Consider the following 26,356-nt stretch of genomic DNA (forward strand, 5'->3'; position numbering starts at 1 on the left):
TGAATTTGAGGTTTAAAATGAAATAAAAATGGAGGTTTGAATTTTTATCTGAAGGTAAGGCAAAACCAAGATGGAAAGTAAAGTCTTGTGTGCACACAGCCATATTCCTTCTATCAAGGCATATGAACCAGAATCTTAAATGTTATGGAACCACCAGTCTTTTTATTGATACATTTACAGGAACTAACTAACCACCTACTAAATCTGGATTCTTCCCTGTGGTGAGGTTGCTGTCGTGCAGGGAGAGCACAAGCCAGCGAGAGGATAAAAGCACCGTTACTTTCAACAGGAGTTACTTTGAGAGGAGATAAAGCTACCAACAGAGACATACGTTAATAAAACCCAGCAGTGCTATAGTGTCCAATGAAGATACAAGATTCACTCAGATGACGCTGTTGGAAGATGATCTTTAAGGACAAATTCTACAACTGTTCATATGCCAGAAAAGAAAGTAATAAGTATCAACTTAATAAATACTCCTTCTTCTGGGATTCTAATCTTCCATGTTTTTGTAGCCTCCAATTTAAGAGACCGAAATAAATGCCAAAACAAAGAGTTCCAAAAGAAAAACATTATTGTAAGATCAAGATGTATAATAGCAAGCTCACTCCAAGACTGCCATCTGTTTTCAGTCACTTTAATGTGCCTGTGATATCACTGTCACTAAAACACCATAACGTTTTGCCAAATATGTGCCGCCTGAAGTTGAATATCCTCATTCTGTGTGCCTTTCTATCTGAAAAAAACAAATTTCACAACAACTAGAAAAGAAAACAAAGGTTGGAAATTGTTTGGACAGGTAAGACAACGGGACAATAAAAGCTCCTATGGGTTTGTGTCTGTAGCTGGATACTTACAGTTAACATTGCAAACATTAGCTGGCACACGTTGAAAGCATGCCTCCAGTTGTGATACAAAACCATTCGATAATTCTTCCTAACTGTCAAAAGCCACCTACACAGCGTCTGAAATGAAAAGCACAAATTGCATCAGGGCTACTAAATGCGTACAGATGGACAGAGCAGTGCCAAGGCAAAGCAGCAGCTCTCTCGGCAGGGCAGGTGGTTACCTCATAGTCAATCTTAAATTTCTGAACCATTCCAAGTTCCATGAACATCCGGAGGGCCGCAGTGATCATGGCATCCACATCAAGTGAGAAGTCATCGAAATGGATATCATCAATGCCAAGCTCTGACACCAGAGGAATGTTTGCTGCCTGAAAATGCCAAAGGGAAAGGCAAACTTCTGATTCTAAATTTGGATCTTTTTTCTTTGACAGTCCCTTAAGAGAAACCTCCCATATCTCTGTTCTGACCTGCCAGTACATCCCCTGCTTCATCCAAATGCCGAGCAATAAAAGCGTTCGTCAGAGAAATACAAGCAGGCCAAGCAATAGAGCAGGGATGCAGTGGGAAGGAGAAGAATCTGATATGAGCAGGAAATATGCTTACCGTCCCAACTGGAGCCCATACATAGTATCTAGACTGAGAGAGCTGACCACTTTACAGCTACTGCAGTAACACAATATATTCGAATGCAAATTACAATGTTCAAAAGCAAGAAACATCTGGATAGCCAGCAGCTGTGAATTTTAATTGCTACCATTCAGAAATGCAAAGTAAATATACCACTCTGCAGAATTTCTCCATCCAAATGTCTTTACATCAATAAGTATACAAATGCCCTTTGCTTTACACTATTCACTATACATTCATAGAACCAAAAAAGTACTAAATGTCTAAAAGAAATACTTTTCAAAGCAATATAAAAATCATTCTAAATATTCTGATCGTTTAGTAAGTAGACATACCATAGCAAAAGCCCTACATTTTACCTTGTCCATACAACAGTGGATTTTTCATTTCTGTTTGTAATAGAAGAATGAGCGTATACAAAACCATACAGATGCGCGTGCAAGCCTGCCTAATTAATACAGCTGTGCACACACATGGTCCAGTGGCAGCATCTGTAGGAGCCAGACAGAGGTGCTGACAACCCTCATGGGCTTCTCTGCCCTTCCTTACACGTTGCCAGAGATGCCTCTCTGCTCCCTAGGGAGGGCAGGTGCAGGAGGCTATTTGCTGAAGGAGCATCTGCTCCTTGTCTCCTACAGAGAGGAGGTGACGAGTCAGGTAGAAACCTCACACAGGGACTGGAGACTGCCCCCAAGCCATGAGCTGAACCTTGCAGAATTAAACTTAAATGGACTGAGATGGTGTGGCACATCCAGCTAGTCTTTTGCACATAAAAACACCCATTTATTCATGCAATTATAGGCTCACCTTTACAATTACAGCTTCTATATGACTACCTTATGGTTTCCTTTTTGCAAACTCATATTTTAAAGTAGTATCCACAAATATGACAAGTCACTGACATGTAAAATTCTTTTCTAGTCAAAGTGCCTTCTTGATTATTACTTCACACTAGGATTAAACTGGTTAAGCCATACCACAAAAGACAAGATGGTGTAAACTTGCCATAAAATATTATTGCGCAGTGTTAACTTATTTGCTAATTAGAAGGAAATCGTCTTCTCAGTTCAGTGTGCAGCAAAGCATGCCAATACCACAAAAAAGTCATGGTGCTACCCCAGAGAGGTTAACTGGCATGGGAAATAAAACAAGCCATTCAGTCCAAGTGTCCACCCAGGACACAGCTGAAGCACTTCTGGAACAAGCAGGTGGAGAAGCAAGATCCACCTGCACACTTGCTTCATCTACTAGTGTTATTTGTCCAGGTCAAACTGATTCAGCATCTTTTTGGAACAATTACTGAAACCTCCTCATTAGCGCTAAATGATACCAACAGGAGTTAGAGCTTAACACTCTGAAGGGTAAAAGGCTGTGTGTTTGCTTCTGGGGTAAAGAGAAGAAAGAAAATGCTGTTAGAGAAACAGAAACACTAGCCCAGAGACTCTGCTGTCCAGACCTTCATCGGTCTTAAAAAAAAAAAAATTGAGACTTTTTTTTTAAAACATCCAGTCATTCTTCAGAGCTTTTAGGGACAGTCAAGATTCATGCTAATATTTATTCTATAAATACATTCAATATGTATAGTAATATAGTAAATGCATTCTCTATAAAATGCCTTGACAGAAGAAACACATTTGCCCATTGAACTTACCTGTTCCTTAGAACAAAGCTTAGAGAGCAAAGATTCTGAGACAGAAGTACACACTTATAAGCAAATCTGCTTGAAATTGTTTTACCAAAAATATTTTACAAACCATCTGTAGCATTTTCATGAACTCTGAAGTAGTAGAGGCTCTGATTAAAATTTTCATGTATGTTTTCTCCTCTTGAAGGAAAATGAGAACAGTTATTTTCCTTGCTATTTTGCACTGGGAACAAACACTTACCAACCTGTTACAATTCAAGGGAAAACACTCCAAGCAGTTGCTCAACTGCAATTGCTTTTCTCTTTGTCAAACAATGGAGAAATAACAATATATTCAAAATCTATTATAAACTGAACAACAGGATATTAACAAAGCAAGTCAAAAACAATTTCTTCCCATGTCAGTCTGAAACTTCTAAATATTTATGAGGTTTAACATTCCTAAATTTAACAGGAGTGCCATAATCCAAAATAACTGCTGAATTAATAGCCAGGAGATAACATTTGTATAAAAGAACCATTTGCTTTACAACAGCAATAAAGGAAACAACAGAATTATGAGTGTTGAGACTAATTTGAATAATGTTAAAAAAATGATATGTTGTGGGGCTGCAGCAATATTCTGGCTGCACCTGGTATTGTCTGTCCTCAGTTGCTTGTATTGGAAATGTAGCAGCCCAGGGTTTATAGAAGAGCAGTCATTAAAACTTCATATTTTTTTTAATTACAAAGATATAAAAAAATTCATAATATAGAATATTAAAACATATCCAGTCCTGAAATTTTGCTGCATTGCAGGAGAAATTCCACTAGATTTCTTAAAATAAACAGCAATAACAACATTCTCTTCCTGGAAAACAGAAGGGATGAAAATACCAGGACAATAAGAAGAAGGGGCAGGCAATTAAAATTCAACTTATACTGAAATTATTTTTTAAAGCACCTCCTGTGATTTAAGATCTCTTAAAAGGCTTGCTTGCTTTCTTCTAAATGTTTTGAAGTTCAATTTCCTCTTTCTGAAAACAATTAAGAAAATTATACACTGAAGTCGTTTTACCCTGCAGACCAAGTAATTTCAAGGCTCTTCATCCTTGAGAAAGATTCACATGACTCGCGTGAGCTTATTGTAAAGCTGGACATGCCTCCTTTGGTCATGTCCCAGGACCCTTGGTATTAGAACAAAAATTTGTCTTGAAAGGAGCTGTGAAAACAAGTTGGGGTTTATGAACTAAAAACAACAGTTCCCAGGCTGGAGAACCATCTCACTATTTGCAGGTAGCTCCAGAAAGCAGATGTCATGGCCCCAAATGAGAGCGTGGGGACGAGGGCTGGGGCCGCCCCATACTCAGGCGTCCATGAGCTGGGGCTCGGATGGAGACGGGAAGGAGGGAAAGCGCCTTGCGCTTGATTTGTTATTGGAGACGGGTTCTTGTTTCCTCATTGCTCTCTGCTAGCGTGTGAATTGCTTTGCTGCTGTTTGGTAACAGGAAGAGCTGGGAAACGAGTGACTGCTTGAGCCTTAGCAAACCTGGATCTGTGGCCACGGAAGGGCTTTATGTCATTAACAATCATCGTACTTCAAATTACACAGAACAGCTAAGTGGCCGCTACCAAACACCTAATCTTGAGTCTGGCTGCTATCAGAGAGAGCACATGGGAACAGATAAATCATGGTTCTGGTTCAGCATTAATAAGCCTCTGGACTGCTGCAGATATACAAAAACTAAGGAGGAAATTACAAAATCAAGCAGTCAAAGCTTTAGGGAAGCACTGGGAGGACAAGTACTTCAATCAAAAGCTAATATTTGATGTTTACATGTCAGTGCTGCTGAAGACAAATATTTCACATCATTCTTCAAAACTATTTGTAAAACGTATGCTGTATAAAATGGTTGCTTTATACTGTCAGCACAGAACTATATCAGAATAAAGACAAAGATTCATACTGTTTTTTCTTCTAGACAGCATGTGTATATTTGTATACACACGTCAAAAAAACCGCAATCTAATACATACACAGACCATTTTAAAGTGTTCTGTAAGGGCTGAATAAAGCAATCACTTGCAAGGAAAAGCAATCAACCAACACAAGCAAAAGGGAAACTTCTGCTATTCTTACCAGGCACATTTCCTGAACAAGAAAGATACAGGTTTACATTTAGCTTGGTTAATGTTTATGCTAATAACTTTTAATATGATTTTCAATTTCTGCCATGTACTACACCACGAACTTCGTAACAGCCAGTACTGCTACTGAGAAAATATATGCAAAACATACCATTAATTACTCTCTTACATTCACTAATGACATGGGGAAAAACAAATCGTCTTTATGTAAATCAGTTTATAGTTATAAACAATACAAGAATGATCCTTTGAAATGGGTGAAAGGAAAGGGAGGCAAACTTCCTTTCTTGAGTTTTCATAAATAGTAGCTGCCATCGGCTCCTGACAGGTGCCCTTCTATTTTAGGGGTTGAAAACACATCATCAGTCCTTCCTTATTTGAGAAATACTACATTCTGTTACTCCACATGCTCAGTTTCTTTCACATATCATATTAGAGCTATTCTGTAACGGTAACTTCTCCTACAGAACATAGTCTGCTTTCTATACAGCTCTATGGACGGTAACATTCGAAAAGTTACCATTTCCTAAGCAGAAAATACTGCTGGTCAGACAGAAAACAATAGCAAGGAACTTGAACATTTATTAGAAATATACAGATATCCCATGAAATACCTATGCCATGTCTCAGAACAACAGCAAAATGATACGGTATTCTACTTAACTCCCAGGGGCTCCATTTGAACCAGACTCTATGCACTACGATTTCAATAGAGGATCAAGACCTGATCTCATGCATACTTTATGTTGGTGAATTATTTTCAGGTGGTGAGTTAAACAATGAAACTGGAGCTTCAGACAACAGGACTTGCACAAAGAAGTAATAAACCTCTTGTAACTTAAAGCTTTCTAGGCTGAATATTTCTCTGCCTCGAGTCTCTCTCAGAAGATTAGGAACTGAAAATCCTTAAAGCCTGATCATCAAAAACAGCATAGAAACCATCAAAGTGAAGAATATTTAAATGCGATACATTCTTTATTTCACACTTCTATCAAATTGTACTGAAGACAGTATTTGCTGATGGCACAGACACTTATTTGTAAGGGGTTCCTCTTCTGTGTAAAAGCCTCTAAAAATCCTTGCTTATATCTTCAAGCATCTTTTAAAATATATTTCTTCATAATCAGCTATTGTTAGCAGAAGTAGACTTATTTTGCACTTATTAACAGTTGTGCAAGACCAAAGCTTTTATCTTCCAGAGTCTGACACATTTCTTACTCTTTCCAAAGGGGAAGAGTTAAGTGTTTCAGCTCAGGGACATTTTAATGCCCAGAGCAGCATAGGTTTTAAAGGCCTCCATCTGTTAACTGCAGGCTGAGGATGGCATATCGCTGCCCTTCCCAGTGCTGAGTCAGCACGGCTTCTCCAATGACCAAACACAGCAGAAGTAGGACAGTGGCATTTCAAGGGAATTTTACAGTATTTACCATAAAGGGAAGTGGGAGTGGTGGAAACTCAAAGTACATACATGTATTCTCCTCTGGAGTGCAACTCTATTGATTTTTTTTAATTAGGATTATCACAGTAACATTATTTTTACTCTAGAAAAAAAGCAATGCTTATTTGCCCTTCAACAACCTTCATCCAATTTTGATTCTCTGAATGAGGTCACAGTGTGAAGGGATATTGAAATAACTGGAACTGGAGAGTGGAATGAAATAGGAACAGGGCTTTGGCATGAGTTGAATGCAGACAGATGAAAACATGAGATGACGAGACCTCACCCTCCCATATACACGACTGTCCTCAGATCTACTAGATCCCATTTCTGCATCCCAGACTGCGTCAAGGTTTTATCCAACAACTGCTCAGAAGTCAAAGACATCAGCAGTCCATGGAACAGGATTTACAGATTTTAAATCTCTCCTGAATAAACCAGCAGATAAGCAGAGTTACAATTGTGTAACTGAATGCCTAAGCTCTACCCACAGTCCCACGGCAGGTAACTGAGCCCTTTACTGGAAAAGGTCATTCATTGCTTCATGACAAAATTTCTTATCTGTAAACTGAGAATAATGCACTTTTGCCTAAAGCTTTGAAATCTGCAGATGAAGTATGCGTATGTATGTGTATACTGCCTCATCTTCAGCTAGTGTTGCATGTAAAAAGTTGCATTTAGTCTTGTTTCAAAAAGTTATGTTTTGTTAATGGTTAAACTGAATATGTTGCCATTTAGCATGAATATTGGTATTTGCTTTAATTAAAAGAGAAGCTTCATGGCATTAAGAAAGCTGTTTATTCAGCTCCTGTAAGAACATGAAAAGTCATTAAGCAATGTATCACCTATCAATTACAGCATTTCAGTAATTTTTTTTGATTATTTATTATTTTATCATGCACCACAGGCTTAGGACAAAAATACAGTATTTACTTTTTGCTTTTGGCATAAAATTATGTGCATGTGAGAAAAAGATTTGCCTTTCCATAATTTTATTTTTAAAATGGCAAGATAAGACACATCATTAGAGCATTTCACATACTGTTTCTGAAGGTAGCCTCAAATGGTACTTAGAAAGCTGAAAGTATCTTAAATGTTCCTGATCAGTTAATCAATCTTTTCTGAACATGCCGCTTTTCCAAAACGGGACCCATGAAAAGGAATGATAAATTTCACAGGCTACTAAGATAAAAATATTACTTTTAAAATTTTGTTACAAACTATAATAGAAAAAGCAGAAAATACATGATTTATTTTGCTAAAAAATCAATCCTTAGTGTTAAAGATGTTTCCTGGTACAAAGGAACAAAATATATGGTAGCCTATAAAAGAAACAAGAAAATTCCATTTTAAAAGAACAGAGACATAAAATAAAAGCAATTAATGGTCTGAGCATCTATTTTTCTTAAGGCCAAAGCACATAACCATGGCAGCTCAGGACCAGGATTTTACAGGGCATGAACATTCGAAGCAGTGATCTCCCTAGGCACACAGCGGAGTCTTCATGGACTTTCAATTTGTTTTGTAGGTAATCAGGAAATAACTAGTATACCACATACTACAGAGCAACATTTTTTTATGACTATTGGTGCAAATAAGAAGATCATACAAAATAATCAATTCAGTCTTTGTCCCAGAATCTGAAATAGATACAAACCTAGGTCAAATCTCTCTCCATGGTACAAAATAGGTTTTAGGCATGCAGACTGCCATTTCCCACTACAGGTTTATCTGGCTTTGGTCAGCAGAAAGTCAACTTTGTTGCTCCCATCAGACTGAGTAATGAGGACTGACCCCCTTGTGTCTGTAAATTTGGGAGCAAGAAGGGTGAGGAATATAAGGGAGTCTTCTCCCCCCCCCCCCCCCAAGACCTAGGAAGGGGGAGAAAGAGTCCTTGGAGACCCAGAGGAGGAAAAAGCCGATTGAAGAAAGAACAAGGTCAAGATTCCCTTCAAAGAGAATATAATGTGAGGGAGAGGGGAGGAATCGGCTCTTTGGTGGCAAACAGCCCCGTTCTCAGAAGCAGACGCAGTACGTGCAAGCATGTGAGAGAAAGAAACAAAGGCGTCCCAAAGAGAGATGTTAAAAAACAGAAAAAACCACTACAAGTATCACAACGGTGGGCATGCTGGTATTACACTATGTTTTCTGTCCTAGCGCACTTCAGCAGCATTGACTGCACAGCTGCCTTGCGATGACCCTCAGCGTCACGGACCTTTGGTGCCCTGGCCCTGAGCAGAGCTAGCTACTCCGATGCTGCCGTCGCAGCTGGGCCTTGGGGTGCTGGAAGAGCGCGCAGCAGAGACACTGGATGAAGCTCCTGCTGGCCACTAATGCTTTAAGTACTTGCGACAAATCAGGCTGGCAGAACAGTGACAGCTGGAGAAAGTTATGCAAATATATGAGGGGGCTACTGCTCCACTGGGGGGAAAGTCCTATTTCAGATGTGCTAGAGTGACAGCTAGAGCAGAATATTGCTAGGTAGACAATAAATAATATTGAAAACACCTTCAAACTTAGAACACACACTTGCAGAAAACCTAAGGAGAACCTTGCAATGCTTCAATATGCTTGCAATATGTTTTGTCTTATTCATCTTAGTTTAGATCAAATTCCAGTTGCAGATTAAAAAAACCCAAAACACAAATACCGTACACCCCTCCTATTCTGAATCAATAAATCACTCCCTAGACATACAGGGCAGGGCTGCCTGACACAACTTTCTTCAAACAAGCCAGCCAACCAACCAACCCACCCACCCCAGAGCCTCATCCTGCTGCAGGTTCAGCTTCCCGGGCAAGGCTGCCCAGGAGCTGGCTGCGAACACTGCAGGGGCACAAAGCCAAACTCCTCCGCTCTCCCCTTCCTCTAGGGCATCCCTCAGGGTGCACAGAGCACACCAACACAGCATGTCCTAACACCCAACCTGCAGAGCACACAGCCCCATTTCACATGTAACTGACAGCCTAACTGCATTTTTTCTGAGAATTCATAAAATTCACAGATCCTGCTCTTTTAATAATCAGTACTTAACCTTGTATGTATGTAGCTCTTTTCTTACCAACTATCCTCCACTATCTTTATACATTCTCTTTAAACAAAAGAAGTTGCTTTTATCTACCACTACAATACTTTGAGGTGGAAGGCTGCAATTATCTTGCAACACAGCTTATATACTGGTTTCTTGCTGTTCTTAATGAAGGTCTTATAAATATGTGCTAAATGGCCCCTAACACAATACACTCACGGTATTTGACTGATCTTACTGCTCTTTTTCTCCTGCCCGTACATTACATTCTTCCTCTCCTTCTTGTCTCTTTTCTTTCAGTTCTTCCTTGGAGATGCTCATTAACAGAGTGGAAAAATGGCTAATCAGCAGTAAAAAGAAAAAAACAAACATTTTTTACCCAGAGATTTTTAGTAGATACCTTGGATTTGCCAAATTAGCAGTTTGAATATTCTGTCTCATTCTGCAGTATTTCAGTCTGGCAGAGATTTAATCTGATGTCATTTTGCTGCAGCAAAATTCTTCTGTAATTCTTTCAGAAGTGTTTGTTTGCCCCTTTAATTGCAAAGATTCTTCCTTCACTGTGCAGTGTAAGACTGTCCCAATGAATCTGCAAGCATATGGTGGTAGATGCTCTCTTCACTCATTTTAATCAAATGGCAGTGCCAGAACTCAGCTGTCTGTATTTACTACTAGAAGTCTCCTTCACAGTGATGCAACCTAAAGATGATTTCAAACCAAACTCAGTAATTTATATATTCTCCTTGCTGTGCCTTCGTTATTTCTTTCATAAAGTTTGCTTCCACCAAAAACAACTTTTACATTTAGCTGATCCTTTATAGTCATAACTCTATTTTATGGTAGCAGTCTGTTTCCATGGTATCACTGGGTGCCTCACATGCCATTCTCCAAGAAATTAAACTAGATAAAAACAGCTTACTAAAATTTCAGAAGAGTCAATCCTACATATTGTGCCTAGTGATAGGAAATAACCAAATTATACACATTATAAATGTTGTAATAAAACTTTTAGTTTTACAGTTTCCGTTCAAATGATCAAACTGTTTCTGGCACACCACAAATGTTAGAGACTCCATCTAAGCAATGCAAAAGACAAGGTGAATTCAGTAGAAAGTAGTTTCTCAGAAGATTCTTGCATGTTAATCTGAGGACCTATTATCACCTATCACATTAGTTAATAAAATTGAATATCCAGATAGTAGCAACAGTAGAAGAAGCTTCTTCTCTCACAGACGGAGGCAAAGACATTCCAAGCAGGGAGGGAATGCAAACACTCTGTTCCTGACTGCTTTGAGATAACTGCCAGGGAGACGTGGTCTAATGGGAAGGGCCCACCATTTCCCACTATGGACAGAAACTTTTTGATTTGAATTGGTAGTTTTTCAGGGCAAGGATCAACTCTATTAGCTGCCTCTATTGCACCTAGCACAACAGTGTTTCTAGAGCTGAGCCACATGAAAACTCTTTCATACCAGATAAAATATTCTATTTCCAGGTTTGCTCTACCCTATTTAAAATTATATTAAGGTAATTTTTTAAGAGGAAACACTGACCTGAAATAAGAACGGAAATGTTTCATCCTGAGAACTTTGGAACGTAACACATGGACTTTTCTTTTACAGATCTTTCCTAATAAAAACAGGTCAGTACATTCAAATTGCAGTTTCACCAAGTGTTTTGATCAACTGGAAGTGCTTTTAGTGATAAAGAGAATCTTGGACTGAAAAGATTCCTCCAGTATAGCTGTACGTGCTATTGCAACCCAGATAACAGGCTGGATTCAAGGAAGAAAGCCTAATGCCATTTATCTCAGCAATAGTGCCAGTAAAATGAGACCAATGCACTGAGAAAGTGCAGCGGAGGGGCTGTGAGCAAAGGGGCTGATAGGGAGGTAAGCCACAGTGCCAGCTGGGGAGGTATGAATCTCAGGCAGTTCCTCCAGTGAAGAGGTCTGTCTGATGCTGCTTTAGGGACGCTGAGGGTTGTTAATACCTGGCATAAATACCTGAGCTTCCACTGCCTCAGAGAGAGAGAGAGAAGTAGGACAGATGCCTTCATGTGCAAACAGAAATTAGCCCCCGTGCTGCACAGCTGGCAGCCCGGAGGATGCTCGCGAGGGCGTCCCCGAGCCTGTTCCTGGAGGACGGTGCTGCCCACGGCCAGGTTCTCCCATAGCTTGCCATGCCCGGGCTGCAGTCAAACAGCTTGCACCACCCCCACCGCAACAGGTCTCTGAAAGCTGAAATTAGTTTAACAGCAGCATCTATGAAGGCCTAAAGCTATTATTTTTTTGCCCATAAGCTTGTTGTATGCCTGGGACATAACAAATGCACTGCCGCTCACGGCAGCACAAAAAATGGAGTCAGTTATGTTACATTTAAGCACACCAAGTAGAGCTGTACGTGTGCAGGGGGGATCACAAAGGCACAGGGAAGCAATGATATCTGACGCTCTCAGCTGTTTTTTGTGTTCAAATCTTGGTATAGCTTGTTGCAAAACAAAAGATGATGGAACACTTCACAGAAATGGCCTCATAAAATATTCAGTTTCCTGGTTTTGCCTGGGGTGCAATCTGCACAATTTCCATACAGTTGGAGCAAGAAAGAGAAGTGCTAAAGTCTATTTCTCATGCACTTAAAGTGTTTACAATTTAAAAGTCTAAAAATGCAGAACTACTGACATATTTTTCCCTTAAAAAATACATTCACTCTGCCTGGGATTTTGCCAGAAGGAAAAGATGCAATTTCCATGAGCCCCAAGGACTAAAGCAGTTTGAAAGTTGTCCAGGCAAATAATGAAGCAGTGTCATAAATAACACCTAAAAAAGTTGTAATCACAAGTATTTTTTATATAGTATATACTAGATACAGTTCTGTTTGGATGACACAGGGCCATACAGCCCCAAATACGAACTGATCCAGAAAACAACTGTGCACTCATGTAATTTTTTCCTTCAGATAATCCCAACAGACTCTAAATTAATATTCCACAAGGGCACAGCCCTGTGCAGGAACAGGTCTCGCAGCACTGCCTCATTCTGAATCACCCGATGGAGGGCTGCAAAAAAAATTGCTGGATAGGGAACTGCGGGCTTAAAGGGCTGAGCCAGTGAGGCTATTTCTCCCGAGTCTCTTCTCGGTTCCTTGTGCAAATGGGGCACACTGCCTGTGCTGCTAACATATTCTAGTACATGCACACAAACGTTATGATGGTGTGAAATTGCACTGGTATTACCTTTTTTCAGGATTTTATAGCTTAGAGAAATACTGCTCAGTAATCAGCCTTAAAGTGGAGCAAGGATGGCACCCAGTGGCCAAACAGATTCATCTCAGACAAACGTTCCTCACGTATTTCCACTCCTCACTTTCCAGAGCTATTTAATCAGCAAAAGGTTCTAGCTCTAACACAAACTGCTCGGTAACGGTGAAACCTTTTAAGGACAGCGTCTTGTTCATTTAGGGGACATTTGTATTTGTTTTTGCAAAACATGTAAAAAAAATGCCTGCAGAAATATTGCCATTAATAATCTAAAATCGTAACTGTAAGTGCTTATGATAAACAACTACTTGCAGCCAAAACACTGTATAAAGCCAGAAAGAGACCGTTAACAAAGAAAAGTATTTCGTCTTTTCATATTGCATATGCTGGGGAAACAATAGTTTCTCTCCTGGCTTTATAATCAGTATCACTATTAAGGAATTTGTTTAATTTTTAAAATAATCTTGATAACGTTAATGCCAGTCTTAAAATTTCTATCCACATAGAAGTTTGGTTAACAAAAACATTTTTTTAAACAGAAAATTTCCAGCTGTAACTTTCAATCTGTTAGGCCTACAAAACAAATCTAAGCACAGCAAAATAAGTATGTTTTAAAATGTGAAATAACATACTACTTTGCTACACTGCTTTGAATAATTATTTCTTTCACAAGTTAAATTAAATAGTAAAATGGTCTTACCAGGCCAGCACGGGAATAAAGTGCTCAGGACCGTGGGCGGTTACATGCACAGCTAGCCCCGGCCATGTGAGTTAACTGTACGGCGAGCAACTTGCTCCTCGTTGACACTGACAGGCTGTCAACCGCAACAGACCCGTAATGAAGTCTTCCTAAAGTACCATCATTCTCCAAGACTCCGTTATTTAAAATTATTCTAATCCAACTTAAGTGCACAACTCTTCATTAGATTCGTTTTTCTCCTGTTTGAAAACCCTTCCCAATGTAAACGCAGTCACACCTGTGACTGACTGAAGCGCACTCTCTCTTTATCATTTGACAAATGTTGATTTTTTTCTTTTAAAAACCCACTCATCAGATACTGCTCAGGTTTGCATGACATTTCAAACGTATTCTGTCCCTTATCGCTTTCTGCACGGTCGCTGGCTGAAGGCTGTGGCAACGTTGCACTGTATTTACTCCTCAGCACCTTCCAGCTGACAGGAGACTCTCGTACAGCACGATGGCCGATCAGATCGGAGGAGAGACGACAGCTCGGCAGGGGAATGAATCATTTCGCCTTCGATTATGAACAACGCTATGCCCCCAGTGACTGCTGTTTCTGATTTTTTTTTTCTAAGCCTTCCCAAGTCCTGGAACAAGTTTGCTTTTGGATGAGAGAATAGATACAATAGTAACAATATAAAATAGAGAGTTTGAGAGTGGCAAAAGAATAGCACGTAGTCTTTTTTTCTTTTTAACATATGGGTAAATTAATAACTATAACTGTTTTATTACTTGCTCCTCTGCTGAAAATTTCTGTTGGTGAAGTAGCACTACATTAGTGTGCATAATTACTAAAAACTGAAAAACAGCCACTATTAAAGGCAGTAAGTCAGTAATATTTTAAACTATATAGAATTTTTTAAGAGTGTAAAAAAGATATTAGAGTACAGCAGAGATGCTTTGAATTTTATTAAAATCTAAAACAAATGGAATACAGTTCAGTTTTAAGTGAAGAAAACTTTTTCTATAGTAGCAGAAAAGACCTATTTTGACTATGAAAGTGATTTTTTTCCTATTATTTTCAATGATAGAAAGAAGCTTATTAGTTATTTTTAAAACTCTGAGATTTAAGCTTCAATCTGAATGTGAAATAGTTGATCTTACAAGTACTTATTTATTATTTAATATTTCTAGTTCTTGTGTCTTTACTCCAGTCTGAATACCAATATTGACTTTTCACATTTATTTTTAATACTGACCTTTAAAATTCCTTTTTTCTAAGCTACAGTATAAACACATACAGAGATTATTCTGTATAAGATGTATACCTAAAAATAAATACATTTAATATTTAATATTTAAAAATAAGACTTTTAAAAACTTAATTTACTTATGATCTAAGAAAACCCAGGAATCTTATACTCCAAAATAAACTCTTCTTGTACAGGCTTGTTATACAAACTGAACACAACTTTTCATAGCCCTAAAGCATCTCCTTACCAAAGCCTCTTACAGAAGTGCTAAAATATTTCTACTGAGGTGTTTAAATATTTCCATGCCCTCTTTGCAGATAAGAGAACAAAGCAGAAAGGTGCTTTGCCCTCCCCAGATGATAAGATAAGTGTCAGGGCAAGGAACCTACCCAGCTGGGCTACAAACATTAAAAGACGGACAGACAGAGCGGATTTATTCCTCATGACTGCTGTAACCTGCCTGTGCCCCTGTGTAGCCACCAGAGAAAGGCAGGCCCCTCCAGAAAGCAGCTGAGCACCCAGGCCTCAGCAAGTGAAGTTACTCTCTGCCAGCTCTCCCTCCACAGGACCCTGGAAGCTTCATATTTCCTCTGCTCTGGAGGGAAGGGAGCCCTTCACCCTGCAATCTTGGTATTTTCACCAGGAAATAACAAAGATGGTGATTAAAAAACTAATAAAGGACTAATTTCAGCAAGTCTTTTGCAAAAATTTAATGTCAGCCTGACCAACTACATACAGTGCTAGTAAAAAATTTTAATGTTGAAATCTCAATAAAATTAAATGTTTACATTTTGAAAAGGGAATTCGTAATTCCCATTATTTTTTCTATTAATCATCCCTAAAATTAGGATAAACACTCTTGTGTTTAGTAGAGCACCACTCCTTTTACAGTAACTCATAAGCAGGTACCTCTGACATCTCCAAAACACCGAAGTCTTTCCACTTTCCTTTTTTCTCATTAAATCTCCTATGGAACAAATTAAAACAATCTCCTCACCACCACTAGCCAGGTTTTTCCTTAACGAAATGTCATGTTGTTCTTTTATATGCCTTATTCTCAATTAAACTTATCACACTGCATTGGACCTCATGATGGCAATACTATCTACATAAAAGTGGGTGTTGCATTAGAAAAAACTCATCTGAGACTCACAGACCTGAGCACTGAAAGAAAGGGCTGAATTACTTAATAGGCCAATCAAGAAATGCTTCAAGAGCTTGAGAAAAATGAAGGAAAAGCTCTTATTGCATAAAACAAACAGAATTCAACAATCTTAGGAGTTTTCTCCAAATTTTGTATCTGAAATTTGAGATTTATAACCGTAATTACCAAGTCAAAGAGCATTCCATTGCAGCTCAAAGATAGAAGATCTCTTTTTTGAATGACAGTGTGTGATGCAAAGAAGTTATCTGAATGTAGTTTCTCATTTCTTCTGGATTTCTTCCAAATAGTGCTTCTGGAAAACTGTGATTAATCACATCAGAATGGTTTTACGTATTATATCAAAGGTCCATCTAAGCCCTGTGCCTTAGCTGTGACGGGGCTTGACAGATGCTCAGGGAAGAATATTAGAACTGAGAAAACACACTTCCTTGGCATGCTCTTTCCAGCTTCAGAGACTTCCTAAGCCAGAGGACTGTCTTTGACAACAGGTCTTGTTTGATTTTTCATCCTGTTCATCATTTTTTTTAAAACTCAGTAACATCTATGGTGATAGGACACATAGTTTAAGTACATGCTTTTTGAAAAGATCTTTTGTCAGATTAAAATCTGTACCCTGATAATTTCATATTTCATTAGATGCCCCTAACCTAAACATTGCATGAGAAGAGATCATGAACAATCTTTCCCTACTCCTCCACACCTGCCATTCTGTTTCTTCACTGAAATTTAAAACATTTTTTTCAGTTTTATATATCTTTGAACTGCACAGCATTAGCCTGATGTCAACAAGCAAGAGCCTTACATTCCAGAAACTGGAATTAAAAAGGCAGTATTTTATTTTTTTTAATCATTGTTTATTAATCATTTTTATTGTATGCAATGTGTTTCTGACTTCTTGTTTCCATGACAACTGAAGACATAGGCACATGTAAAAGGGTATGAAATCATATAATACAATAAAGACCTCAGTTTCATGAATTATGAAACATAACACTATACTCGAGTTTCATGCAGGCAGTGTATGTGGAAAAGCAGAGAAAATAAACTACTTCTTGCGTCCGTGTACATTTCTCAAAAGGAAAAGGAGACATAGTTCAATATAACACTTAAGCCTTGTATACCCTCAGGGTTTCCCCTTGATTTTTCCTATTGCTGCTATTCGCAGTGGACCTTGAGCAGATAGAATTAGCATTGGGAAATAGCTCAGTGTGTGCACAGACACTCCTGCAACAGCCAGATTGTGTGACTTCAGGGCAACAGTCTTAGAAATACTCAAACCTGTGAGTAACTTCATGCACTTACACCACAGTCTAGGCCTCTAAGGGATCGTGTGCGCTTAACTGTATGCACGACTGGGACCCTGCCTTGCAATCCTGACTTACCACGCGATTATTGGCCTTCAACCCATCTGTGTTACCAGGTGGATTGAAACAGCATCATCATTACAGCCACGTGTATATAAACTTCATCTTCTAGCTACGTGTATTTAAACACTAGTAACATTTCACAAGTGGTCCAAAATACGAAGACCTGCTTGGCTTTCTGAAATGTAATTACCAAGCAAGATTATAATGACATTATCATAAAGCACTATAAATGATTTAATTACCAGAATATAAGAGTAATTAAAATAGTTCTGAAGTGAAAGATGGAGACAGAGTAGAGAATAGCATAGATAAGCAATGCTTCCGCCATCCTTGCAGAGATTAGAGATAAAATTAATATACAAGTCTATTTTTCCTTGTGTAATCCACACCCATGTTTTTAAGGGTGGGTATAAAATTGTAGCAGCATATAACATGTATATCAGACTCATTTTGTATCATACATGTAGTGCACTCCCAGTATCAATTTTACTGAAAGTAGTCATCTCTCATGCAGCTGACTGTTTACACTGTCACACAGAGTAGCAGTCCTAAAAGTTGTTTGCCTTTCTGGCTCAACTCTATTCATCTTTGTTTAGTTAAATATCTGTAATTTTGAGAGAGAAAGCAAGCCTACCTGTATGGAGGTAGGTCTTAACTAGCCACACATCAGTCCATGGACTTGAAAAACACAGGAATTATTATTAACACTGCATTTTGAATCGATTATTTTTTGTTGTGTGGCTCTCCTGTGTGCTGTTTGCCCTAAAAAATGAGAATCTCTCACAAGGCTATAAATAATGCATCACAGTCATTAAATATTGATCTGGCTTATATCACACACAGCTGCACAATTAGGTTAGCTTCTTAAAAATAGCTTCTTGTATACTACACATCATAGGGCAGTGTTTACATATTCTCTTTGGAAACTATATTACTTGAATTTAAAGGTGATGCGTGTTTGTGGAGCCGCTTGCTAAGACACAAAACTTGTTCATTATTGTCTCACAACACAGTAACTTTTGCTATAAATATCCTGTCCTGGACCCAGTTCTGAATTCTTTACTCGTGCATCCTGGCTTTCTATATTTGTCTGCAAGTACTATTTACAGGCTTGGACGGCCTGTATTTCAATGAGAAGAAACTTGGCAATATAGGGCAATTGTTTAGAATACCATCAGTCTTAGATTAATGGGACTTCATCAATCTTGTCTTTTCTAATACTACAAATGCTTTTAGCTAAACACTAGTATTGGTATATGATTGGAAGTAACAGAATTCTCCCATATTTTAACTGAAAAATACAGCACAAATTAAAAACTTTGTGGCAACTCAGAAGTTAAAGTCATACTTATTTTTACCTGCTCATTAAAAATAAAGGAGAATTGATATTGGTATGATTCACTGGTGCACTATTTTAATTTATCCTACCAAAATGCAGTCTGAATCTAGTAGCGTTACATAGACATAAGCTAGGAGAAGCACAGTGATGAATCAGGCTCAAGACTTCAGACACTCTCAGATGTGCAATCAATGTTCGCACTCGACGTGGATTTTTTGTTTTACTTGCAAACGCCCATGAAAAGCTAGGTTTAAAATTTTATCTCTGGATCTAGAGCAATGGCATCAGAAATATCTACCTATCTCACATATCAGAAAATAAAAGTAGTATTATGTGATTTATATGAACTAAGCAACAATTTTTATTAGAAAGTCATTATAATTCACATTCTGAAAAAATCCATGTTGAAAATTGTTTAGGAGCAAACAAATCAAATGCACTGGAACTCCAAAGTCTTTAATTACTGTTAGGTTCAATGTCAGTCCAGATCCAGTTGTGAACAATCTGCATTAATCTCCATTAGATAGTTCTATCAAGTATGTTTGTTAATGTTCAGACTGAATCAGAATATAAGGTAAATCGTAACAGGCACTTCGACTGAAATGTGCCAGTAAATCACCAAAAGGAAGGGGGAGAGTTTTATCCAACCTATACCCCCAAAGGGAGGAATTATTTATTAGCCAGTCAAGCCTAGACGATAATAATCATATAATACAGGGGTTATACAAAAAAAAAATATATAACCAAGAGAAGGGAAAAGAATTATTTCAGGGTAGGAGATTACACCTATTTGGATCCCTTAAGAGACCTCAGAGAGGAGACCAGCTGCCAAAGCTCTGTGAAGGGCAGTCAGCAGCCATCCCGCAGAGCAGCTCTCTCCAGGGCACGCTCTCTGCCAGAGGCTCACAAGGCAAGTAGGACCTCTCCAATAGATGCAACTAATAATGTCAAGCATGCACAAACACTACCTGACTGACATTTCATCATGAATTGAAAGCAAGACAACTGGATAAAAGAGAGGGAAAGTTTTCAGAAAAAGTCTCAGTGTAATTAGTTTAAGCATAGCTTGGTTATATTTTCCATTTCCTCACCTATGTCCTTTATAAAAATATATCCATTACGGATGTTAAGAATAAATGCTCTTAGTTTCCCTTTACTTTATGTTTTACAGTCAAAGGGATAGTTATGTGCCTCTAATGCAAATGGATAATGACAAGACATTCTTTACTAGGAGACTAGCAAATCTATTAATGAAGACACTTGGGAAAACAAGTGTCCATGTACTAGCATGGATCCTCGGCGTGCTAGTAGTCAACTCCGAAGTGTAACAGTGGGCCTGTGTTGCAGGTACACAGACCAGACGGAGGAGGAACTGCTTTCCAGTTGCTGACAGCAAGCAAGAACGCCAGCCACCCAACAAGATACTGGCTAGATCCTGACAGTCACAGAAACTGTATCACAGGTACCTACTCCAATGTAAATTAAAATACAAAAAATACAATACAGTATTTATGGTTCTTTATTGCTTTCTCTCCCCTCTCCCTCAAACAGACCTCAGTGTTCCGCTCACCAGACATAAAATATGACTATTAAGCACATGGAAGTATTTTCTGTTGGCTGTAGTGTTGGAATGATCTTATTTTCAGCAATAATCCAGTAATCTACTCTTCATGTTATAAAAGGGTAGGTAACTGCAGCAATAGCTGCAATGATAGGAGAACACTATATTCATACTGCAGTTATGGACACAGAGTTCTAAGGCACAACCATTGCTTGGGCAATAAACTACAAAACTAATCAACTAACTCGCAATGGCTGCTGTTCCTCAGTCCAGGTAACACATCAGTATCAGTTTTGCTACATCTCCCATGACTCCCCCTTCCACCGAGATCATCTCCACGGTGCACAGATTAAGTTGTGGCCAGCTAGGCAAGGATTATCGATGCACTATGTATCAGCCCGATTGGTGTCAGAGAGTCACACAAGAGATGGCCAGCAATATGCGGTCACTACAGCCCAGGTCTCCTTACCAGCCCTGGTCGATCTCCTACACGCTTTGCACACAGGAGAGACACACTAACCCTCACAGGAGCTTCCCAAACAGCTTTGAGAAGCCCTCTACAATGCAGACTCCTCACAGGCAAGGAAAAGGCCACCAAGTTCCTTAGTGTTTCCTCAAACAGAAAAGGACAAATTCCACATTTTAAGGGTGCAAAGTCCCTCCCCACCTTCTTCAGTCTCCTTCTCACCGCCTGCAGTGGCATGAATTCCTTCAGTGGTTTTTGCTGAGGGGGCCACAAAACGCATATTAATGCACAGTTCCCACAGCTGCTGGTAGGACCAGAGTATTTTTCTGTTGTGCAGCTACCACTGCAGCTCTTTAAACTTTGAAGGATTTTTTCCATCCTCCTGCCTGACAGTCTAATATACATCCTTTGTAAAATGCTGTTAATTATGACTTCCTGCTTTTAATACAAAAGTAAACTTTTCTCTCAGATAATCTACATCCATTTTAATTTACACTGTATTTTCATAAATAAAGTTAAATCCTTACCTTAAATTTGTCAACTTCTGCCTTTGAACATGTTGCATGATAAGATAACACCTGCCCCAGAACAAAAGATAAAAAAAGATTTTTGTAGGTCTGACAAGTAGAAATAAATAGGCCTCTATAGTGCAATCTAATCAATAATTCTTAAATTTAATTAATATTTATGCATGATAATTTAGTTCTGAATGTCAGCATATAATAACTCATTGCAGGTTATCAGGTATACATTTGGCATTTACATTGCAGGTAATTTTATAGGAAACCATGGACAGTAAGTAATTTAATATTATAAGCATTTCTACGTTGTTCTCCTCTAGTTCTACAATTAAAAGAGAAAGAATTTAATGTAAAAATAACCGCAGACTTTAAATAATGCCTTTTGCTATATTGTTGCATTTTAATGTCTCTTCTAGTGGCATATCACTGCATGTAAATTAGCACCTTTATGTTAGGCCTGACATTCTCTTCAATACCATTCCAGAGATGGTACATTAAAACATAATACACAAAGGTTACCAAACACCTTGCTCATACACAGGAGTATGCACACACTTAGAGGGAATGCAGTAAGTTCTTACATGAAGATACTAACATTCAACTAACAGTCCAGAAGCTGCAAAAGGCACCTTGTGATTTGGACCCACCAAAGTTTTACTGTGTGTAGGACAAGGCGCTGAATCACAGGGGAGCTCGCCGAACGAGAGCACTCCTAGCAAGGGCAGGTATTCCTAACCGCACAGCAACCAGGGCCTGCTTATGCTCTAAAGCTTTGATATATTTTTTTCATTTTGAAATTGTTTTCAACTCTAAATGTTCCCATTACTCACACAAATATCCAATCTCTGTTTCAAATGCCCTTGGTTTGCAGTGTCTTGTGGCAATAAGTCCCAAAATGTATTTACTCATATCGGTTTTAGATACCTTCTACAGTTACAGAATATCATTCCTGTCCTATGAAAGAATAAATAACCACAATTTACTTGTTCTATCTCATGTTTTACTTTTATTAAAAATATACATATCATGTCCCTCCTCAAACATTACCAATTTTTCTGTCCAATCATATTGTAGTTGCTTTCAGAAATCTATTATTAAAAATTATTTCTTTTGCTAAAATACATTACATAATACTGAAATTCTTCTGTCAAGCCTCTACTTTATCGGCATCTATTATGTTCCACTAGACAATCTTCCTTAATGTTGATTATTCTAATTTTGTAATCATCTGCAACTTTCGCATCATTAGGAAACACAGTAGAATTTGTCCTAGAATATAACTATGTGGTATCCTACTGTCAAACTTTGTCACATCCAGTGCTCACCATTTATATATGTTTTGGTCTTTTGTTTATTAGCTAGTCTTAAAAGAGAGTTCTATAAGAAAAACAGTATCTATATATATAGATAAATAGATTAAAATCTTACTATACTACAGAATAAATTACATTGATTTATATCTGATACCAATATCATTTTGAAATGCTAGTCATTTCAACCTAAATACACAAATATTAATAAAGCACTCTGTTACTGAAAAAAGGACTCAGTCCTTCAGCATATACCTTTCTATTGTTCAATATTTCTTTGCTATGTCTTCAATCACTTCACAGAAACGTTATCATGACTTGCTGCTCGTTTATAGAAAGAATTACTCTTCACTGAAGTACAATGGCCATTTATCAAATCCATAATCTACATTCATGCTACTAGTCTTTTTCATATTTAAGAAAGAAGCTGTATCTTAAACCAAGAAATTCAAATTTCCTTGATTTCAGTAGCAAATAACTGGCTTCAATCTTAACTTTCATCCTTGTGTATCTGAGTGTGATAGTTGCCACTGCTTGTTTTTCTTGCCAGAAAGAGTAGTCAATCTAAACTTAATATTGCTCAAATAACTAGGGCTTATAGTAATTCATGCTCGTAAGCAAAGAAAAAAAATCCCATCTTCATAGCAATTCAGTTCAATTTGACTATGCTTTAACAGAGAAATTCTTGATCTCTGTTCTCTGTTTGACTAATGTTATCTTAGTAGTTCTTATAGTAATGATGAGTACTGTATAAAGTCAAAGCAACTACACAATTAACATCAGGGATATATAGATCATTTTATTCTGTTGCCAGATATGAAATTTAAAACTATACTGAAAACGTAGGGTAGTTACCCCTTCATTGAAGACGTGTTCTAAAATGTCTTGCCTAACAGTTTTAAAAAGGTCCTAAATTTTATTCAAATCATTCTCTATTATTGACTTAGTAGGAATAAGGTAAATATGTAGGGCTAGCCTCAAAGTTTAAAACTTTTCTTTCATCAAAATTGTTTTTAGTATAAATACATTAAAAATCTACAGAATAAAGTAATAATTATTTGTTGAATCATGTTATAGAAGTTTAGATAATTTTTTCTTAAAAAATACGAATCTTTTAAAAATGTTCTAGATTTTCAAGTACATTTTTACAGGAGCTGTTAGGTTTCATTCTTCATAATACAGGAAAGGAAAGAATAGAAATTCCTGCAAAAGTAATGGGCAAGAAAAGGAAGAGAAATCTTTCATCCATTTAGGCTGTCTAGTCCGTACATATTTTACACAGAAATGGAATGCCAGGACCCTTCATTACGTATTGGCCTTAACCTCTAGCAGAGTTCTTAGTGAACTGCCAGTCATCCAGCTCTGACTTTATTCTAGCAGTGGATACATCTAATAAAGGTCCAGTAGATGTTGCTTTTGATACTAAAAAACCCTCCCCCTACAACAACGATCAAGCTTATGGTCTTTTTTCAGATTTTACCCTGGTCACTGTATTCTTTGCTTACTTTTTACAATACTAGAAAAGAAGAACAATAAGCTATGTAAAATACCAAATGCTAGGAATTTTCAAGTATTGGTGAGCAAGAAGATACATACAACAGCTAGTTTTGTTCCTACATATACCAGTATAAGAAACTAGCTTCTCCATTGTCACTCTCCCTTCCTTATGAGAGAACCAGAGGCATCAAATGAGATAGCCAGGTACAAAATTACTTAAGCTGTGGGTTAGCTCCACAGCTAAATGTGCCCCAAGAAAGTTTCCTTTCATGTTGTTCAATAAAACAAACATTCTAAGGCGTAGAAAGTTAGATACAGAAAACGATGCTATCTACAATAAATTCAGAAGCAGTAGGTTCCTTTACATACAATGCTTATGAGCAAGGAAAGATTTTATTAAGATGTAGACCTACGTCAAGAGCCACAGATTGCTTTGCCCAGGATTTCTTCACTTGGTCATACATTATCGTGTTGTTAATTCCCAGGCCACAGAAAATAACAAAAGCCTAAAAAAGAGAGAAAGAGAGAGAGAAAAAAAAAACTTGATTATAATACAGCATTCATTTTTGTGTTTTCCCTAATCATTGAAAAGAAAGTGGATACCAATACTAGGAGTCATTTTGTTTGGACAGGTTATCCAGAAAATGCAGGTCGGTCACTGTCCTGAGCAAGAAGAGAAAGATCAGACGCAAGAGATGTGTTTTAGTTAGGATGCAACTTTATTAAGTGAATTCTTTTCAGGACTAATGGCAATAATTTGTACAGCTCAGCTCTCCAATTCTGCCTTAAGTTTTTCATGTTCTCAGGGACACCTTTTTTCCGAGCAAGGTGCTGCCTGGCCATCTTTTTACTTGACTGGGGATGAGGAAACCAGGAGAACATCTCCCAGATACTACTGTTCCTAGCCATGTTTTCTAGTTTGTTTAGGATGCGGCATTCACTTCTCATTTGATCAGAAAACCAAGCCACACAGAGAGCAAGTATCACTTCTCTTCCACAAAGAGACATTTGTAAATACTTTGCTTTTTTCTCTTTCCGTCAGTCAGTTCCTGAATGTCAACCAAAACCCAGTCATCATGCTCTGGCTGGAGAACTACACTCTGTTATGTTAATTTTCATAGAAAGCATAGGCCAAAAAGTCAAAGATTTTCTTTTCAATTTTAAACAGTTAAACAAGACTTGGCTCCTGAGTATGGGAATCTCAGTTTGCTAAATCCCATAATAAACAGTTATCATTAAAGTGTTTCTACTCTATCTTAAACTATATGGAAAAAGAACAAAAAGCTAATGAAGAATTTGAAAATAAAATATTATGTAAATGTCCACTTAAAAAGTGTTCTTAGTTAACAGGAAATTTAACAAAAGGATTTCCACTGGGAGCACCAATTCCCTTTAAAATATATTTTAGATATGACAATTGTCCTTTTTGTGGGGAAAAAAAGGAAAAAGTTATTAAACAGTACAATTCCAGTTCTCCTTTTTTGATAACAAGTATGCAGAGAAATTGAGAGAAGTCAAACAGCAAAACAGGTAACAGCTTCTGTTTCTGGTGCTTCCTCTCATTTTCTCACTCAGTGTTGTGGGATGACTATCACAGTATAGGCTTATCAGCTATTCTGTGACCGAGCAAACTTGTCCCAGAGACAAGTCATGTAAGATGAAAATCTGCCTTTTTGGTCAGGAGGAGAAGGTCACCTCATTGCATTGTCCGTCTCACCCTGACCCCTCAAGTTATTCCCTCTCAAGCTTTTTCATTCATGCCGACTCAGAACCGGCTCATATATTTTGCCTGCAAACAGCCTCTCAGCCCCACAACCTGCTTGCACAATCCCAGGCAAGCACTAATCGGCGCAGAAACTTGCCCCTTCCAAACTGGCTGTTACCGTACACTGTCAGCATGAATACTGTAGGGGCAGTTCCTCTGTAGGGGCAGGCTGAATAAATAGCTTAGCACAGAAAAGGCTTTGTAACAAGGGTAGGGCTTTGTAATTTAGGGGGATACAACACTGAGGGAACATTTCCATACTCTGACCCTTAAAAAATTTAAAAATACAATTAAGAACTGCCAGGGTGATTCATAGAATAGGAAGGCAGGGAGTTGCCCAGTCACAGCTAGACAGATCTGTCTAATATTGAGGCTACAGGTGCACTTTCTTCTTTGAAAAAGACAAAAAGACACTGCTGACTTAATTTATTGAAGAGTATTAGGAGGATTAGTAAACTA

General features: G+C 38.0%; 1 protein-coding gene and 1 long non-coding RNA gene across 7 annotated transcripts in view; one reads left to right on the plus strand and one right to left on the minus strand.

Moving 5' to 3' along the window:
- The window catches only part of LOC134141772 (uncharacterized), a 71,701-nt gene that overhangs the window by 39,765 nt on the left and 5,580 nt on the right, over positions 1-26,356 (plus strand). For 2 of the 6 annotated variants that reach the window (XR_009958718.1, XR_009958717.1), the window contains exon 7: positions 20,125-20,239. This is a non-coding gene — a long non-coding RNA (uncharacterized LOC134141772). Of the gene's footprint in view, positions 1-180; positions 492-6,011; positions 6,368-20,124; positions 20,279-26,356 lie in introns of those variants that run through there. The other 4 variants (XR_009958719.1, XR_009958714.1, XR_009958715.1 and 1 more) reach the window with 3 other exon arrangements.
- The window catches only part of PDE11A (phosphodiesterase 11A), a 135,347-nt gene that overhangs the window by 34,677 nt on the left and 74,314 nt on the right, over positions 1-26,356 (minus strand). The window contains exons 9-12 of the mRNA XM_062578158.1: positions 24,546-24,638; positions 21,332-21,382; positions 1,070-1,216; positions 858-965 (exon numbers count right to left, since the gene is read on the minus strand). Of these exons, the coding sequence (XP_062434142.1) occupies positions 858-965; positions 1,070-1,216; positions 21,332-21,382; positions 24,546-24,638 (399 nt within the window). The remainder of the gene's footprint in view (positions 1-857; positions 966-1,069; positions 1,217-21,331; positions 21,383-24,545; positions 24,639-26,356) is intronic.

This window comes from Rhea pennata, chromosome 6 (genome assembly GCF_028389875.1).
Source record: "Rhea pennata isolate bPtePen1 chromosome 6, bPtePen1.pri, whole genome shotgun sequence".
In the NCBI taxonomy this organism is placed as follows: domain Eukaryota; kingdom Metazoa; phylum Chordata; class Aves; order Rheiformes; family Rheidae; genus Rhea; species Rhea pennata.